At 40.8% G+C, this 14,179-nt stretch overlaps 1 protein-coding gene and 1 non-coding gene across 2 annotated transcripts in view; both read left to right on the top strand.

Moving 5' to 3' along the window:
- The first annotated feature begins 1,073 nt into the window (after window positions 1–1,073).
- TRNAI-AAU (transfer RNA isoleucine (anticodon AAU)) lies at window positions 1,074–1,147 on the top strand. The gene has a single exon. It is a non-coding gene; the product is annotated as a tRNA-Ile (tRNA).
- Window positions 1,148–2,903: 1,756 nt separating this feature from the next.
- The window catches only part of LOC135701230 (uncharacterized), a 30,840-nt gene continuing 19,564 nt past the window's right edge, over window positions 2,904–14,179 (top strand). The window contains exon 1 of the mRNA XM_065222005.1: window positions 2,904–2,944. Coding sequence (XP_065078077.1) covers window positions 2,904–2,944 — 41 coding nt within the window. The remainder of the gene's footprint in view (window positions 2,945–14,179) is intronic.

Genomic DNA, 14,179 nt, shown 5'->3' with positions numbered 1-14,179 from the left:
GATCAGAATTTTTCGCTGCATTTCCAGTGCTTAAAGGACTATGAACAGAGAAAAGAAAGAACTTGAGATTGAGAGTAATAACAATATAAGATGCAGCAGCTGGCGAAGATAGCGAGGGTTCTGCTAATTAGGGATGATCAGAGCATTCTGAGTGAAAATAAACGCAAACTATGTCCGAAAGTTCCTGATCATCCCCGAGCACACCAAACCAAGTGACGGATTAAATTATCATATCAGCAACTTGGGCTCCAGACACCAGCATCCGATTTACATTTTTTTTTTTCGGAAGCGTCTGTTTCGACACCAGTCGAATCATATTTAGCATTTTATGCACCACCCTTGAAGGTTAAACTGGTGGAGCATCGCTATTCTTTTTTTTACCAACGCTACCGGTGAACCCAACTGTTGCTTGCGCTTACAAACGAGATAGAATCTTGCAAGACTTCAAGAGCCAAGTCCCAAGGCTCAGAAGCGAGGACAAAGGGCTGGATGATTCCTGGCAGGGGAGGAAGCCGTGTTGCTCATTTCCGTTTCCCTTCTCGTTCCCGGTCTTTCTTCGTCGGGAATGGTAGGACTCCTCGACTGTGTGGCTTTCGGGAGGGCACACGTTCGCCCTCTGTCTTGTGACGGCTCTTCACACCGGAGACGTGCCAAAATTACGAAACAAGCTCCAAAATGTGTCCGGCCGGTGCTATGCATGGTAGCTCCGGGAAGCGAGACTCGGGAGAATATCTTTATTCAGCTTTAAATAGCACAGCAAGAATCTAAATTCGATGAAGAAGGCGAGCGATTTGCGGGGATTTGCCTTATCGCTTCGTTCACTCTCTCTCTCTCTTTATCTCTCTGGTCGCTCGATGTGCTTTTGTTGGATTCTTACCTACCTACGTGTTGTAGCGAGCTGTGCTATTTAAATTTACTCAGTACGTTTGTGAGTTTTTGCAACAAAGGTCAACGATGACCTTCTATCCTATTATTTCGTATGCCGTAGGTACGTAATAAAATGTGTCTGCCATCAGGTAATTTTTCGCGAGGTTTAGATTTTATATTTAGAGGTGCGGATCGCTTTGTCAACAGGCCCCATAGCTCAGTTGGTTAGAGCGTCGTGCTAATAACGCGAAGGTCGTGAGTTCGATCCTCTCTGGAGCCAATTGTTTTTATTATTTCTGTCTGTTTACTGACTGATTGAGCTTCTTGGCCTTGGCTTTGGCCTTGGCCTTGTTATAATTAGCCAATAACTCTGTACTGCCGCCGCTCTTCGCATGTCCGTCCCATAGCGAAAATTAGCAAGCCGAGAAAATCGCATTTGAGAAGCTTGATTCATACCATTTTCCTTCTTCATTGCAAGGAGAAACTGCGAAGGGGGAAACGAGGACCAAAGATTTCCTTCTTCCACCCCACCACCCCCCAGCTATATCAGTTCGCATCAGAGTTGCCACATTATTTAAATCTTTACTTTTTATGAAAAAAATAATCTTTTTATAAAATCTGTAACAATCAATGGGCAACGTTTTTCCAGGATGGAGTTTTGTTATACGACTCAAAGGTCATGGCGATGGTGGGAGACTCTCGTCCTTCTCAATGACGACCTGTCCAACTTGTATTTTAACCGCTACCCTTCTTGGCTCGTGGTTGCCATTGGACGAGATATTACGGAAACCATCGGTTCCAGATACGCTGAAACAGCTGTTGAGTGCGTTGCCAGTGGTCTAGACGATTGTTCGGCATTTCAACGATATTCACTTCCGGAACAGCTTGGAAATTCGAGCCAACAAGAAAATGGGCTGATGTTAGAACCTCGAAGTCGACAGAACCGATCGGAATCGGAGTCAAAGGACAAGAATTTAAGCACATTTCGATTTGTGCAAGCAAGGTTGTCAAGTCTTCAGGGCTTAGTGACGTCTGACCGATCTCTTGCAGGAGATGGCTCCTTTGAAATGTGGAGCGCGTGGTGGAATAAACTTCCACTGGATTTCTTGACCTACACACCAGTTAAAGATGGTATCTAGATCAGTGTCGTTGAGCTTCAGCATGTCATAGATGCGGCGGAGTGAATTCGCTGCTCTCTTGAAGGTCAATAGATTGTCAGAATGGAGCTCCTGGATGCGGCCACGACGAACGACGAAGTGACGGAGAACGAAAAAAAATGCTGGCGTGGAGCGTGGCGTGATACTAGTTCGATAGGAACGGCTCTTGTGGTGAAACACACGATGATCGCAATATATGCTTTGATCGGTGCACGGCTACGCACTGGGGACTTGAGAAATATTGGGCCACAATAATCTACGCAACTAATGGAGAATGGATGAGATGGTACAACACGAGACCTTGGTAGATCAATAGTGCTTTGCTTGATGAGAATCGGCTTGGTGCCGAGACAATTGATGCATCGGTGAAAGCTGTAGCGAACAAGATCTCTCGCTCTAATAATCCAGCGTGGAGGAGAGTCTTATGGTAGTGTTCAGAAAGCAAACGGGCCAACTGATGCTTCGCCGACAGAATGATAGGATGTTTGCTTTCTTCTGCAACATCAATGTTGGCTAGTCGACCACCGACATGAATAAGTCCGTCGTCGCTGAGATATGGATGCAACCATTTCACCGGAGGATTCTTCACAATTGCTTAGCTGCTGAGATCTGCTAATTCTTCCTATAGAGCTGTTATTGAGCCAATCGGGCCAAGGCTATCAGATCAGCTGTTGTTAGAAGTAGTTATGATTTTTCGGCGGGCTTCCGTACTACAGCACGAATTGATTGAATGTACTTGATGTAGTAGGTAACTACTCAGCGCAGCTTGATGTACGAAGAATAGCGGGAGAACAACTGATCGACGAACTGGTTTTCATCGTGCTTCTTCTACGGTTGATGAATTCGCATGTGGCCAGTGGTTTGAAGGCTGTGACAACCATGGCGGTCCGTTCCACCATCGTTACTGGTTTCGAAGTTTGGTAGGTGCCAAGCCATTAGATAGATAGATAGATAGATAGATAGATAGATAGATAGATAGATAGATAGATAGATAGATAGATAGATAGATAGATAGATAGATAGATAGATAGATAGATAGATAGATAGATAGATAGATAGATAGATAGATAGATAGATAGATAGATAGATAGATAGATAGATAGATAGATAGATAGATAGATAGATAGATAGATAGATAGATAGATAGATAGATAGATAGATAGATAGATAGATAGATAGATAGATAGATAGATAGATAGATAGATAGATAGATAGATAGATAGATAGATAGATAGATAGATAGATAGATAGATAGATAGATAGATAGATAGATAGATAGATAGATAGATAGATAGATAGATAGATAGATAGAAAGTTCAACACTTTTTGGAAAAGTCTGGTCGACAGAACTGCGGTGCAGAGTTCGAGTTGACCGATGGAGTGCTTCATAGCGAGTGGCGCCACCTTTGATTTAGACGTCAGAAGTTGTACGAGGATACGATCATTGCTCTCGGATCGGCAGTATCAACATGCCCCGCAGGTTGACTCTGACGCGTCGGAAAACAAATGCAATTGTATACGAGGAGTATCGGCGAAAGAAACGAAGCGGAAAATTCGTAACTCAGATAGCACGTCGAGCGTTGCATGGTATGATTTCAATTCGTCCTACTTCTGCTTATGTGATGAGACAACCAATTTGACTGATTTATCAAAATTTTTCAGAACCAAGTTTTGGTGTTCATCCAGTATTATGAAAATATGGGTGATTAGCTAACATTTGCATTGAAAAACTCAGTTTTGACAAAAATTACTATGGGACCGACATGCGAAGAGCGACAGTGTATGTAATACTTATGAACCCTTATAAACAGACTTTAAATCCATAAACAAATTTGATAGCAGTTAGTAGAAAGATGTGAAGCGGGTAATTCTAGTTGCTGAACAGTGGCTTACATATGCAGCCAATCAGGAGCGTATGATCTGTTCTAAATAGCTAGATTAGATAGAAGATTTTTCCAGCACGAGTCGTCGCTTATGCAACGAGACTTGCCAAGTGCTTCGAGTGCTGTAAAATAGAATTTTGCACGAGTTGCAGTCCAGATTTTTGCATTCAAAAAAGTGTCGAAAGGTAGAACTTTTTGGTACTGGGTGCTGACAAGTAGTACTTTTCAACACTGTTATTTTAGTAAGGATAAGTAGGCCTGTGTTGTGTTATTAAAAACATCAAAACAGTGTCGAAAAGTGGCACTTCTCAGCACTGAGTTGAGTGCCAAAAACTGCTTTTTGCAATTTCACATCATAATATCAGTGTCAACATTTCAAATTACATTTGTAAACAATGGCTTTAGCCATCGATTTCTCGCGAAAGCTTACTCATGAAGATTAATAACACCAGCAGGTAGAGAAATGTTTCCTTTAACAGCTAGCATTATTAATTTGAAGAAATGGGCTTTAATTTGCGAAAAATCGATAGCTCAAGCCATTGTTTCCAAAAGCAATTACGCCCCTTTGAAATTTTGGCACTGATATCTGTTTTTTCATGATAATTCTAGATAGAGCTGGAATTAGGGCGTAACAGCCTTTGTAAACAATGGCTTCTCTAGTTGATTTCTCGGAACTCAAGGCATACCTACCCTAGCAGCACACGTATGTCACTGAACAATTGTGGTTACTTTTGTGCCACTTATTCCAGTCACAATCAAGTTGCAGCAGCTTATTTCGATCGAAGTGTGCTTCTCGAGTACACAAACCAACATATCAATCGGGTAGGAATGTCTTCCTCTACTCGATGGTGATGTCGATTTGCCAGGGAGAGCGATGACTTCCGAGAAATCATCGAGAGAAGTCATTATTTACAAAAGCTGTTCCAGCTCTATCTAGAATTGTCATCAGCATTCAACCTTTGTGAGAGGAGCAGAGGGTGGGGTGGTTGACGAAAACAAATCACGCGCAATTTCGGACTTTTGAACCGATGTTTTTTGAATAGGGTAACCACACCAGTATTAGTCATGTTCCTATTTTAGCCACCTTTTGACGATATTTCACGTTGTTTACAATTTTGAGATGTTCATTTGCGTTCAGTTTGTTGGTACAAATCATTCATCATTCATAAACATGTTGACAGTCAAATGCACGAATTTGTAATTTAATCGGTGTTCTGAGGTGTGGCCACAATAGGAACTTATGGCCAACACTGGTGTACTTCCCCTATACGATTTCCTAGGTGTCCGAAATTCTATTACTTATAAACACAAGGTAATCAGAAAGAGATCCGTCATACGGCCATCGGTTCAATGATATTAGTAATTCGTACCCCTCAAAAATAAGCGAATATTAACAATAAAAATTAAGAAAAACAAGCAAGTGCGAGAAGGACGAACGGTAAACGAAATCAAAAAAGGGAGTAACAGAAAATTGCATCAGACAGAGAAAGCATCTTAAACGTAAAAAAAACTCATTCGTACATGGTGAGAAAAAAGTACCCAACGGCTAGTTAACTTTTACCTATTTTTGACTAGTTTGTTGTCAAAAACGGAGAAGCAGGGGTAGTAAAGTGTGGGACCCCAATGTTAAGTATAATCATATTAACCTACACATTGAAATTATATAAATTATGACCGTAATTAATTAATTAAAAGTAGTCTAAACCAATAAATCCGTACCTTAATATATGGTGGAACTATATTCAATGGAAAACGCCACTAACGCAACAACTGATCAACCATTGCGTAAACCAAAATGCGCGCAAAATGTGCCAACAACATATCAGTAAAAGCAAAAACTGTATGCGAGAGAGCTACACCTATGTCACACGCGATCATATGATTCACATCGTGGCACACAATGTTACGCCTTCTCTCAAGCTATGCGATCCAGACAGATTTTATTTCTGATGTCAATTCTGCAACAAAATTTCTCTCACTATTCTCGGCTTCAGCTCCAGATCGTCCGCTCAGATCCGGATTCGGAGCTGAATCGTTAAGAATCGAGAGAGAAAAAAAAGATCCGAAGAGCTGGACGGGTTCGAGAGCTGGACGGGTCCGAGAGTTGTCATCCTAAACAGCTCTGAGCGTATATTTAAGCTGGAGAGCTGCATTTCGCTTTTCCGTTATTTGCTTTTGTGCGGATCTTCCGCTCCCCCAGAGAATGATGACGGCGACTATTCATTGCCTAAGTGGAGTAATGAGTCCTTTTTTGAAAAGTTTCGCTATAGACGAGTGCACGGATGGATTTAAGTTCACTCACTCGACCTAAAATTGACACAACAGCGGGGCCCTGTTTACTAAAAATGTACACATGAATAATACTCACGTAACATTTGAAACGGGTCTATCAACTTATGTACACAAAACTTGTTAAGCCTTTTTCCCGCGAACCGAATACGCTCACGCAAACTAACAACACCATCGGGCAGATGAAATTCTCCTCTTCCCGATAGTGCTCTTGGTTTGCGTGGGCGTACTTCGGTTCTCGTGAAAACGACCTAGCAAATTATTTACAAAAGTTGATAGGCCCTTTTCAAATGTTACGTGAGCATTCTTCATGTGTTCATTTTTAGTAAACAGGGCCCCGCTGTTGTGTCAAAAAAATGTCAGTAGATGAACTAAAGTTCACCCGTACACAGGTCCATGAGTCATGGTTTGAATGGTTTAGACTTGTGATATCAATGAGCTGATGAGGTGCGGTTCCTAAAAATGAACCGCGGGTCATCAACTCACTTTAGAGAATCGGGTCTATAAAACAGCTCGGGAGCGGATCGCCCATCTCTAATTCCTACACAAAACACAAGCTCCTGCTGCAGTTAACAAATAATCTTTATTATATTAGACCACGTAGTCATACGTCACCATTGCGTACATCCCCATAGGGTTGTCCCTTGTAGTTTGATTTTTGTACATTTTTCAACAGTTCTCTTATTGTGGAAAATTGGAAAATATTTATTTATGAGTAAGTTTGAACGTACTGAGAGGTAAGCACTCAATCTTTCTCATAAACAATTAAATTGAATGCAAAGTCGCTAAGCCGTAAATCAAAAGGAAAATATTTATTTCGTAGATTCATAGATTTATTTCCTATCGATTTATGTATTTGGATTTTAATTTCATCTATAAATTATAATGATATAAGCACTTAAAACCTAACACTTTTTCGTGACGGTCTCAATTTAAGATTTTTTATTTACCCCCTGTACCTTCCCGCAAGACGTAGTCTAATGTCAAAAGTGATATTTTAAATCGCGATGGGGTTTGGTGAACTTGACGGAGTGAAGTTACATTCTCATAAGTTCCATGAGAATTTTGGAAATTATATAATATTCTTAAAACTTCTTGTCTAATACATCGACAGAGACAAAGTTGTAGAAAAATAGATACAAAAAACACATCACAAAGAGGTGCAGGTAAGTGGTAAGTCTGACTGTCTCTCACTCCAAAGGGCCTGGTTTCAATCCCAGTCGGTGCCGTCGGGATTTTCTGAGGCATAAAATCAGGAAAGTAAAGCCGATGGTCCCCGGTCCATGAGCTGATGGGTCGATAGGTAGGGTCCAGGTGTGGGAGCTGCCTCCGTGGCGTCGCACAGTGGCACAAAACTGAATAAACACGGTCAAAAATATTTTCTACCCTTTTGCAACGTTTTAGAGACTAGGTGTCTTGAGAGAAGTTGCTCAAAATTATATCCCGCATTTTTTGAAATACATACCTGAATAATCTTTAAGCTAACATTACACATCCAACTTATAACTTTTTCCAGTTACGAGATAATGGTTCCATGTCCTTGGCAAAGTTGCAGAACAGTTGATTTTATGAACATTTGCTCAAGACGTCAAATTTCTACATCTTAACTCTGTAGAGCTATAATTGATTTTCTTTTAAGACTACCTTAATATTTGTTTTTTGAGTTAATATGAGATTTTTTCAAATCTAATCAATTTATCATGCTCTAAGAAATTGTTGCCATTATTCAAATACATAACTTTGCTGAACACACGAATGCTTTTTATTGACACCAATGTGGTATACAAGCGTTTTTGTGACGTCATATTCAATGGCTCGAAAAGAGGGTTGGCGGGCAGTGGTTGGGTCTAAAACTGGTTGTATTTTGAAGATTACTTTATTAGATGATATCAAAGTAGGTACACTGAAGAACAAACCCATTAAGAAAAAACTCATTAGATACATCTCCTGATTAAGGTTTATAATTTAAATAATTTGCAAGTTCAAACATGTGTAGGTTAAAATCATTGATTTATAATTCGATACCCAACGCTGATTTTTTCAGGAGTGCTATTTTATAATGTAATCTTCGAAATACAATCGGTTTTAATCCCTGCCAAGGGCCGCCTACCATCTTTTCGGGCCGTTCAATATGACGTCACAAAACCGTCCGATGGGCTGTATAATAGAGTGGATCATCGTTATATGGAAAAACGCAAACTTTACCTCACCAATCGAGAACAACTTTTACTCAGTATGTATAAATATAGTCCAGGAAGTGCCTAACAACTTTGCCAGAGGAAGTTTTAAGCTATAATGTATCTTAAAAATGTTATAACTATTCAAATATTTATGATTTGAACTAAACATCAAAAATCCCTTTTTCTGCCAACACTGCCGGTGTACCAATGGGAGTCATATTCCAAACTGAAATATTTTCGGAGTTTCTTATGAATTATTCAAAAACAATTGCTCTATCTCATATGTGTAGTTTGAGAGGGGGGGGGGGGGGGTAATAATATACTCCGCCCCCCTCACTCATATCAATAGAAGTAATGTCTCAAACTGAAATTTAAAGAAGTAAAGTCTCTAACATTAATTTTTGTTTTAAAACTTCTTATAGAGTACCCCCCCCCCCCCAATTTTTAACTACGCTTATGAGATTAAGCAAATATTTTTGAATAATTCATATCAACATACCAAATCGATAAGATAAGAAACTCCGAAGTTATTTCAGTTTGAAACTTTATTTCTATTGATATGAGTGACTACCCCCCTGCGACTACGCATATGAGATAGATCTATTGTTTTTGAATATTTCATCTGAACATTCCAAACCGATAAAATAATCAACTTCGAAATTATTTCAGTTTAGAGTTTGACTTTCATTGGTACACCGGCAGTGTTGGCAGAAAAAGGGATTTTTGGCATTTAATTCGAAATATTGATCTTTGAACATCTATAACTTTTATTAGGGGCATTATAGAACAATACATCCTTTGGCAAAGTTGTTAGCCACTTCCTGGGCTACATTTTTATGTATTTAGATGTCTGGTTTGGTCCCTATTAATAAAGATGGAAGGTAATTTCCATGTACAAATTTCAAATGCAATCCGGAAAGCTGGGTGACAACCAATCATCCCCAACTTTTGCATAGTTGTTTGGGACCCCAAATGGAACCAAAAAAACATTGCTCTGAAAAAATGATCATGATGACCCATCCTACTGTATACCCCTCGGTACTCAACGCTGAAATTTTCAGAAGTAGTATTTTATAAGGTAATCTTCAAAATACAACCAGTTTTAGACCCCGCCACTGCCCGCCCACCCTCTTTTCGAGCCGTAGACTATGACGTCACAAAAACGCTTGATGTGCTGTTTACCACATTGGCGTCAATAAAAAGCACTTGTGTGTTTCAGCAAAGTTGTGTATTTGAATGCTGCCAACACTTTCTTAGAACATGATAAATTGATCAAATTTGAAAAAAAAAAGCTCTTATTAACTCAAAAAATCAATACTAAGGTAGTCTTAAAAGAAAATCAATTATAGCTCTACAGAGTGAAGATGTAGAAATTTGGTGTCTTGAGCAAATGTTCAAAATCAACTGTTCTACAACATGGAACTATTATCTCGTAACTGGAAAAAGTTAGAATTTGTATGTGTAATACTAGCTTATAGATCATTCAGGGATGTATTTATAAAAAATGCGGGATATAATTTTGAGCAACTTCTACCTACTTCAACCTAGTCCCTAAAACGTCGAAAAAGGGTAGACAATATTTTTGACCGTCTTTATTCAGATTTGTGCCACTGTGCGTCGGTAGCATTGGTACTCAATACGGATCGACGGAAAACAAATCAAGGAAAAAAAATCATCACAAATTTATGTAAAATGTTTAAAGAAAACTGAATGAAACTTGATATATATAAACATGAAGCGTATATTTTTAAATTTGTGTTCTATAAATAAACTTTTACTGTCTTTATCTGTACCTTTTCTCTCGTGTCTTTTGATTGAATTACTCATTGAAAACTGATTTTTTTTTCTCTTTCCTTACAGGTAACACTTTTACCATTCTTCAACAAATTGACGAAACCAACAAATAGGGAAAGCTACTCTCAAGTACAAAACCAAACATGGAACAAATCCTACCCCAACCCCCATCCCATCGCACTTTCTAATTGATAAATTGTGTTTTGGGCAATAAAATTTGATTGTTCTTTTTCTTCCCCTCGACACCCTTACACTTATGGTGGCACTCCGAGTGAAGAAGCTAAAGTTAGCAACGCAGTTTGTATTGTATCATTGAAGAAACCGAAAGCAATATCTTCGGTACTTCCGTTTTGCCAGAAAGACGACGACGACGACGACGTTGTTGCTCCGGATCCCTCCGAAGATGGCAAAAGTACTCTCTTGAGGATTTATAAATCGTTAGTGGAGTTAGTCGGAGGAAAGGATTGTGTCTGACTATTACATTTTGCTGGATCAGAATGGCACGTTCGACGAGATGGAAAAGCGCTTTGCGAGATTGGAATTCTTCTTCAGTATGCGAAGGGAGCTGAGCCTTTTCGCTGAAATCAAACGCAATATAAGAGTATTGCTGCACGGCAGAAGTGGAATTGTTGAGGGAAAATTGAAGTTGCAGCGTGGAAAAGGGTTGCTCTGCGAGTGTTCTTGCCTCGCTTCCGGTTGGTTATGTACGATTATGATAAATGGATCAAACCGAATCCCTTCGGTTCCGTTGGAGCGTAGCTGTATGTGGTATGTTCTTAGGAGATGTCTTGAAGGAAAAGCAATTGCTGCCACGAGGAAACAAGAAAATCCTTTCTTCAGGTGGTTTTCCTCCAGGTTGAGGAGAAATGATTGGCATCGGTATGCTCTGATGGAGCTTCCTCGGTTAGGGACTCAGCAATTTAGAGGGATATTTGCTTTTCTGCTTGGGATGCGTGAAATGAAGGGAATTTAATTAACCTTGAGAGGTGCACTGGGAAGCAGTTTATTGCGAAAGGTAGGTGTTCTCGAGGGTGCAATGGCAGTTTCTTTGATGCTTTATTGCTTGAGAAACACGATTCATTCACCCTTTCAACCATCAACCGGAATCTTCAAATGGGACATCTTTAAGATCTTCCTCCGCATAATACGGGGAGAGCAGAAGATGGTGACCCGTCCCAATTGAAATTGTCATACTAATTTAAATCTCATTACACCCTCAGTTAACGAAGCAACACGCAGGGAAACGATACATTTGTCTATCCTCTCCCCCAGAAAAACGGTCGGAGTGCAACATCTTGGAAGAAACTGCCATCATCGGTCGTCGGTTGCCCAGAAGTATCATCGCCTTCGCCATCGTGCCAGCAGAGGGCAGGAGGGGTTGTAATAATAATCCTGTTAATTTGTAAATTGCATAAACATAAGGATTCTTCGTCTTTGCCTCAGTGGTTCTCTCTGCCATCATCAGCCATAATCATAATCATTCTGCTTTCGTACTTCCGTTCTGACGACGCACGCTGTCATTTGATTTTCGAAGATAGAACTTCTTGCAGATTTTCCTGTAATTACGCCTCGCGCAACCCATCACTGATCTTGGTGGACATTATCGAAATTTGAGGCCAAAACTGGGTGAAGAGCGGGAATAAATCCTATTATTGCCTTCTGTTGCAAAAATTGGTTCTGCCACGTCTTCTTGGAAAGTAAAAGACAAGCAGAACAGATTGAAAATGTTTGCGAAATGAATATGAATATTAATTTGACAAATTTAAAATTTGGGGTTTCGGTTTGTGGAGATGGTTCCGAAGCACAGGTGCTTCCATCTGACGAAGCCGGTCGACGACGGCAAGGCCGCCCTCTGCCGAACCGGGAAGGGAAATTCTCCTTGGCGTTTAGGGCCTTCAGCCCGAGAACGATGTCCTTTACGTTTAGGTCAAGGTAACTAAATGTCACCTAGACCGTAGCGTACAATGGCGGTCCTTGACTCGCCAACCAGAAAACCATTTGATTGGTTGAAAATGAAAGGTCATGAATCAGCTGAATTGGTGATTTACACTTCACCTTGATTCACTACTCGCATTGTATTCTGTTAAAATGTATTCCACAGACACTTCTGGTCTACACGCTCGCCTGAGATAAAGTGAACGATGGCCGTTCTCTAAGCATCGCAGAACCGTTCAGCTCATCACCCGTGACTCCGTGTCACCATTTTGCCGCTGCCATGCGTGCCTTATTTAGCAGTCGGCCGTTAAGCATGGCCGTATCATCTGCCCAGTGGGTTTCACCGCAAGTGTTACACAAATTTATTTAAATGCTCGCTCACATGGTGCATATTTAAAATATTGTATTGGACCTTTGTAACAGAACGGTTACACATGTCAGGGCTTAGGATGCCATGCTATCAATGTTGCTGACAGAGAGCTGATATTTAAGCCGATCGAATGACAGATGAGGGCCGGTGGGAGCGTCGACTCCACTAGACGTCGGAATCGTAGGATGCCATGGATGCCAAGTTAGCGATGTCACCGAGAAGCAGATATTGCGGATCTGGAACCATTTGTTGTACGAACGATTAGGGGCGACGTATCACTGGCGGCTTCAGCCAGATATATACCAGTCTAAGTTACCTGACAGAGAACTAGTATTCAACCAGACCGAAGATGATGGCCGCCAGGAGCGTCGAATCAGTTACATGTCGGGGCGTAGGATGCCATGCTATCAATGATGATAACATTGACTCCACTAGACGTCGAAATCGTAGGATGCCTTGGATGCCAAGCTGACAGACATCTGGTGTTGAACCAGACCAAAGGACAGATGAAGGCAGCTGGGAGCGTTGTCTCAGCTAGACATTGGAAGCGTAGGATACCGGTCTGATAGAGAGCTGGTGTTCATTCAGATCGATGGGCAGCCCGAGTAGCACACTTTCATCACAATAAGTCACAGCAACTTGTTTATGACTGAAATAAGTCGTATATAAGTTTCTACAATTGATTTGTGACACGCGTGCTACTAGGGCGATCACGACCGTTGGAAGCATAGGATGCCTAACCATCAATCATGTGGATCTGGCAGAGAACTGGTGTTCAACCAAGCCGAAGGCAAGATATGGCCGCTGTCAATTTACGTCAACGTAGATAGTGCGAGATACGAAGCTTTAGATGTCGTTTGATGTTCGCCTTGAACAGATCGATCGATGGCTGTTGTTTGATTACTGTTGGAATCTCGTTGTACAGTTTACCACCATGGTAACCAAACCTTTTTTTTTTTCGAGTTCTGTATGGGGTCGGACCAATCGAATGCTACCGTTGAATCTACTGGATCTTTCGGAGAGGTTCATTGTGATTGTCATGTTGTGATGTGTGGCTGGAATTGGTAAAAGCGAGCTCTGCAGGTCATTTTACAGCTGTTCCGTTGGGTAAAGGTGTGGTTTTTTTAAAAGACTCCACTCAATCAATCCCACATTCCACAAAGCACCGGATATTATATAAAAAAAATTCAAAGTTATGTTCGTTTCACTGTAGCTTTATGTAGCACTTCACCACGAACCACCTTTGAGTTCGGACGCGCGTTCACAGCGTTCTTGTATATATTTTACCATTCAAACTTTATTTTATTTTTCATACCTTTTAATAACTGACCCGTGCGCGAGCCCCGCGTTAGCATTTTCAAGTAGCAAATTTTTACTTTTTTTTTATCACCCGACGCGAGTGCAATGAAGTGCGGTATCGTGAATTGCGTGCAAAATGACAATCGTTTCCTATGGCGCTGCCATGGTGCCTGCAATCGGACTTTCCACGCAGCTTGCGTAGGCGCACAGCGGAATCATGAAGAAATTTTGCGGACCTTCATGCTGCCTCTTTGAAAAGACTGTCAGGAAAAGTTCACCGCTGAACTTAACATGAAGGAACTGTCCAAGTCTTTCCAAAATATCACGGAAAACATCGGACATACATTGGCAGCAAACCACAAACTCCTCATGAATTTCAAAAGCCTAAGCGCGACTCATGACGAA

This window comes from Ochlerotatus camptorhynchus, unplaced genomic scaffold (genome assembly GCF_037179485.1).
Source record: "Ochlerotatus camptorhynchus isolate MF236.1 unplaced genomic scaffold, CSIRO-AGI_Acam_v1.1 ptg000151l, whole genome shotgun sequence".
In the NCBI taxonomy this organism is placed as follows: Eukaryota; Metazoa; Arthropoda; class Insecta; order Diptera; family Culicidae; genus Ochlerotatus; species Ochlerotatus camptorhynchus.
Note: the sequence above shows the minus strand (reverse complement) of the source record. Positions and strands in the feature narration are given on the sequence as shown.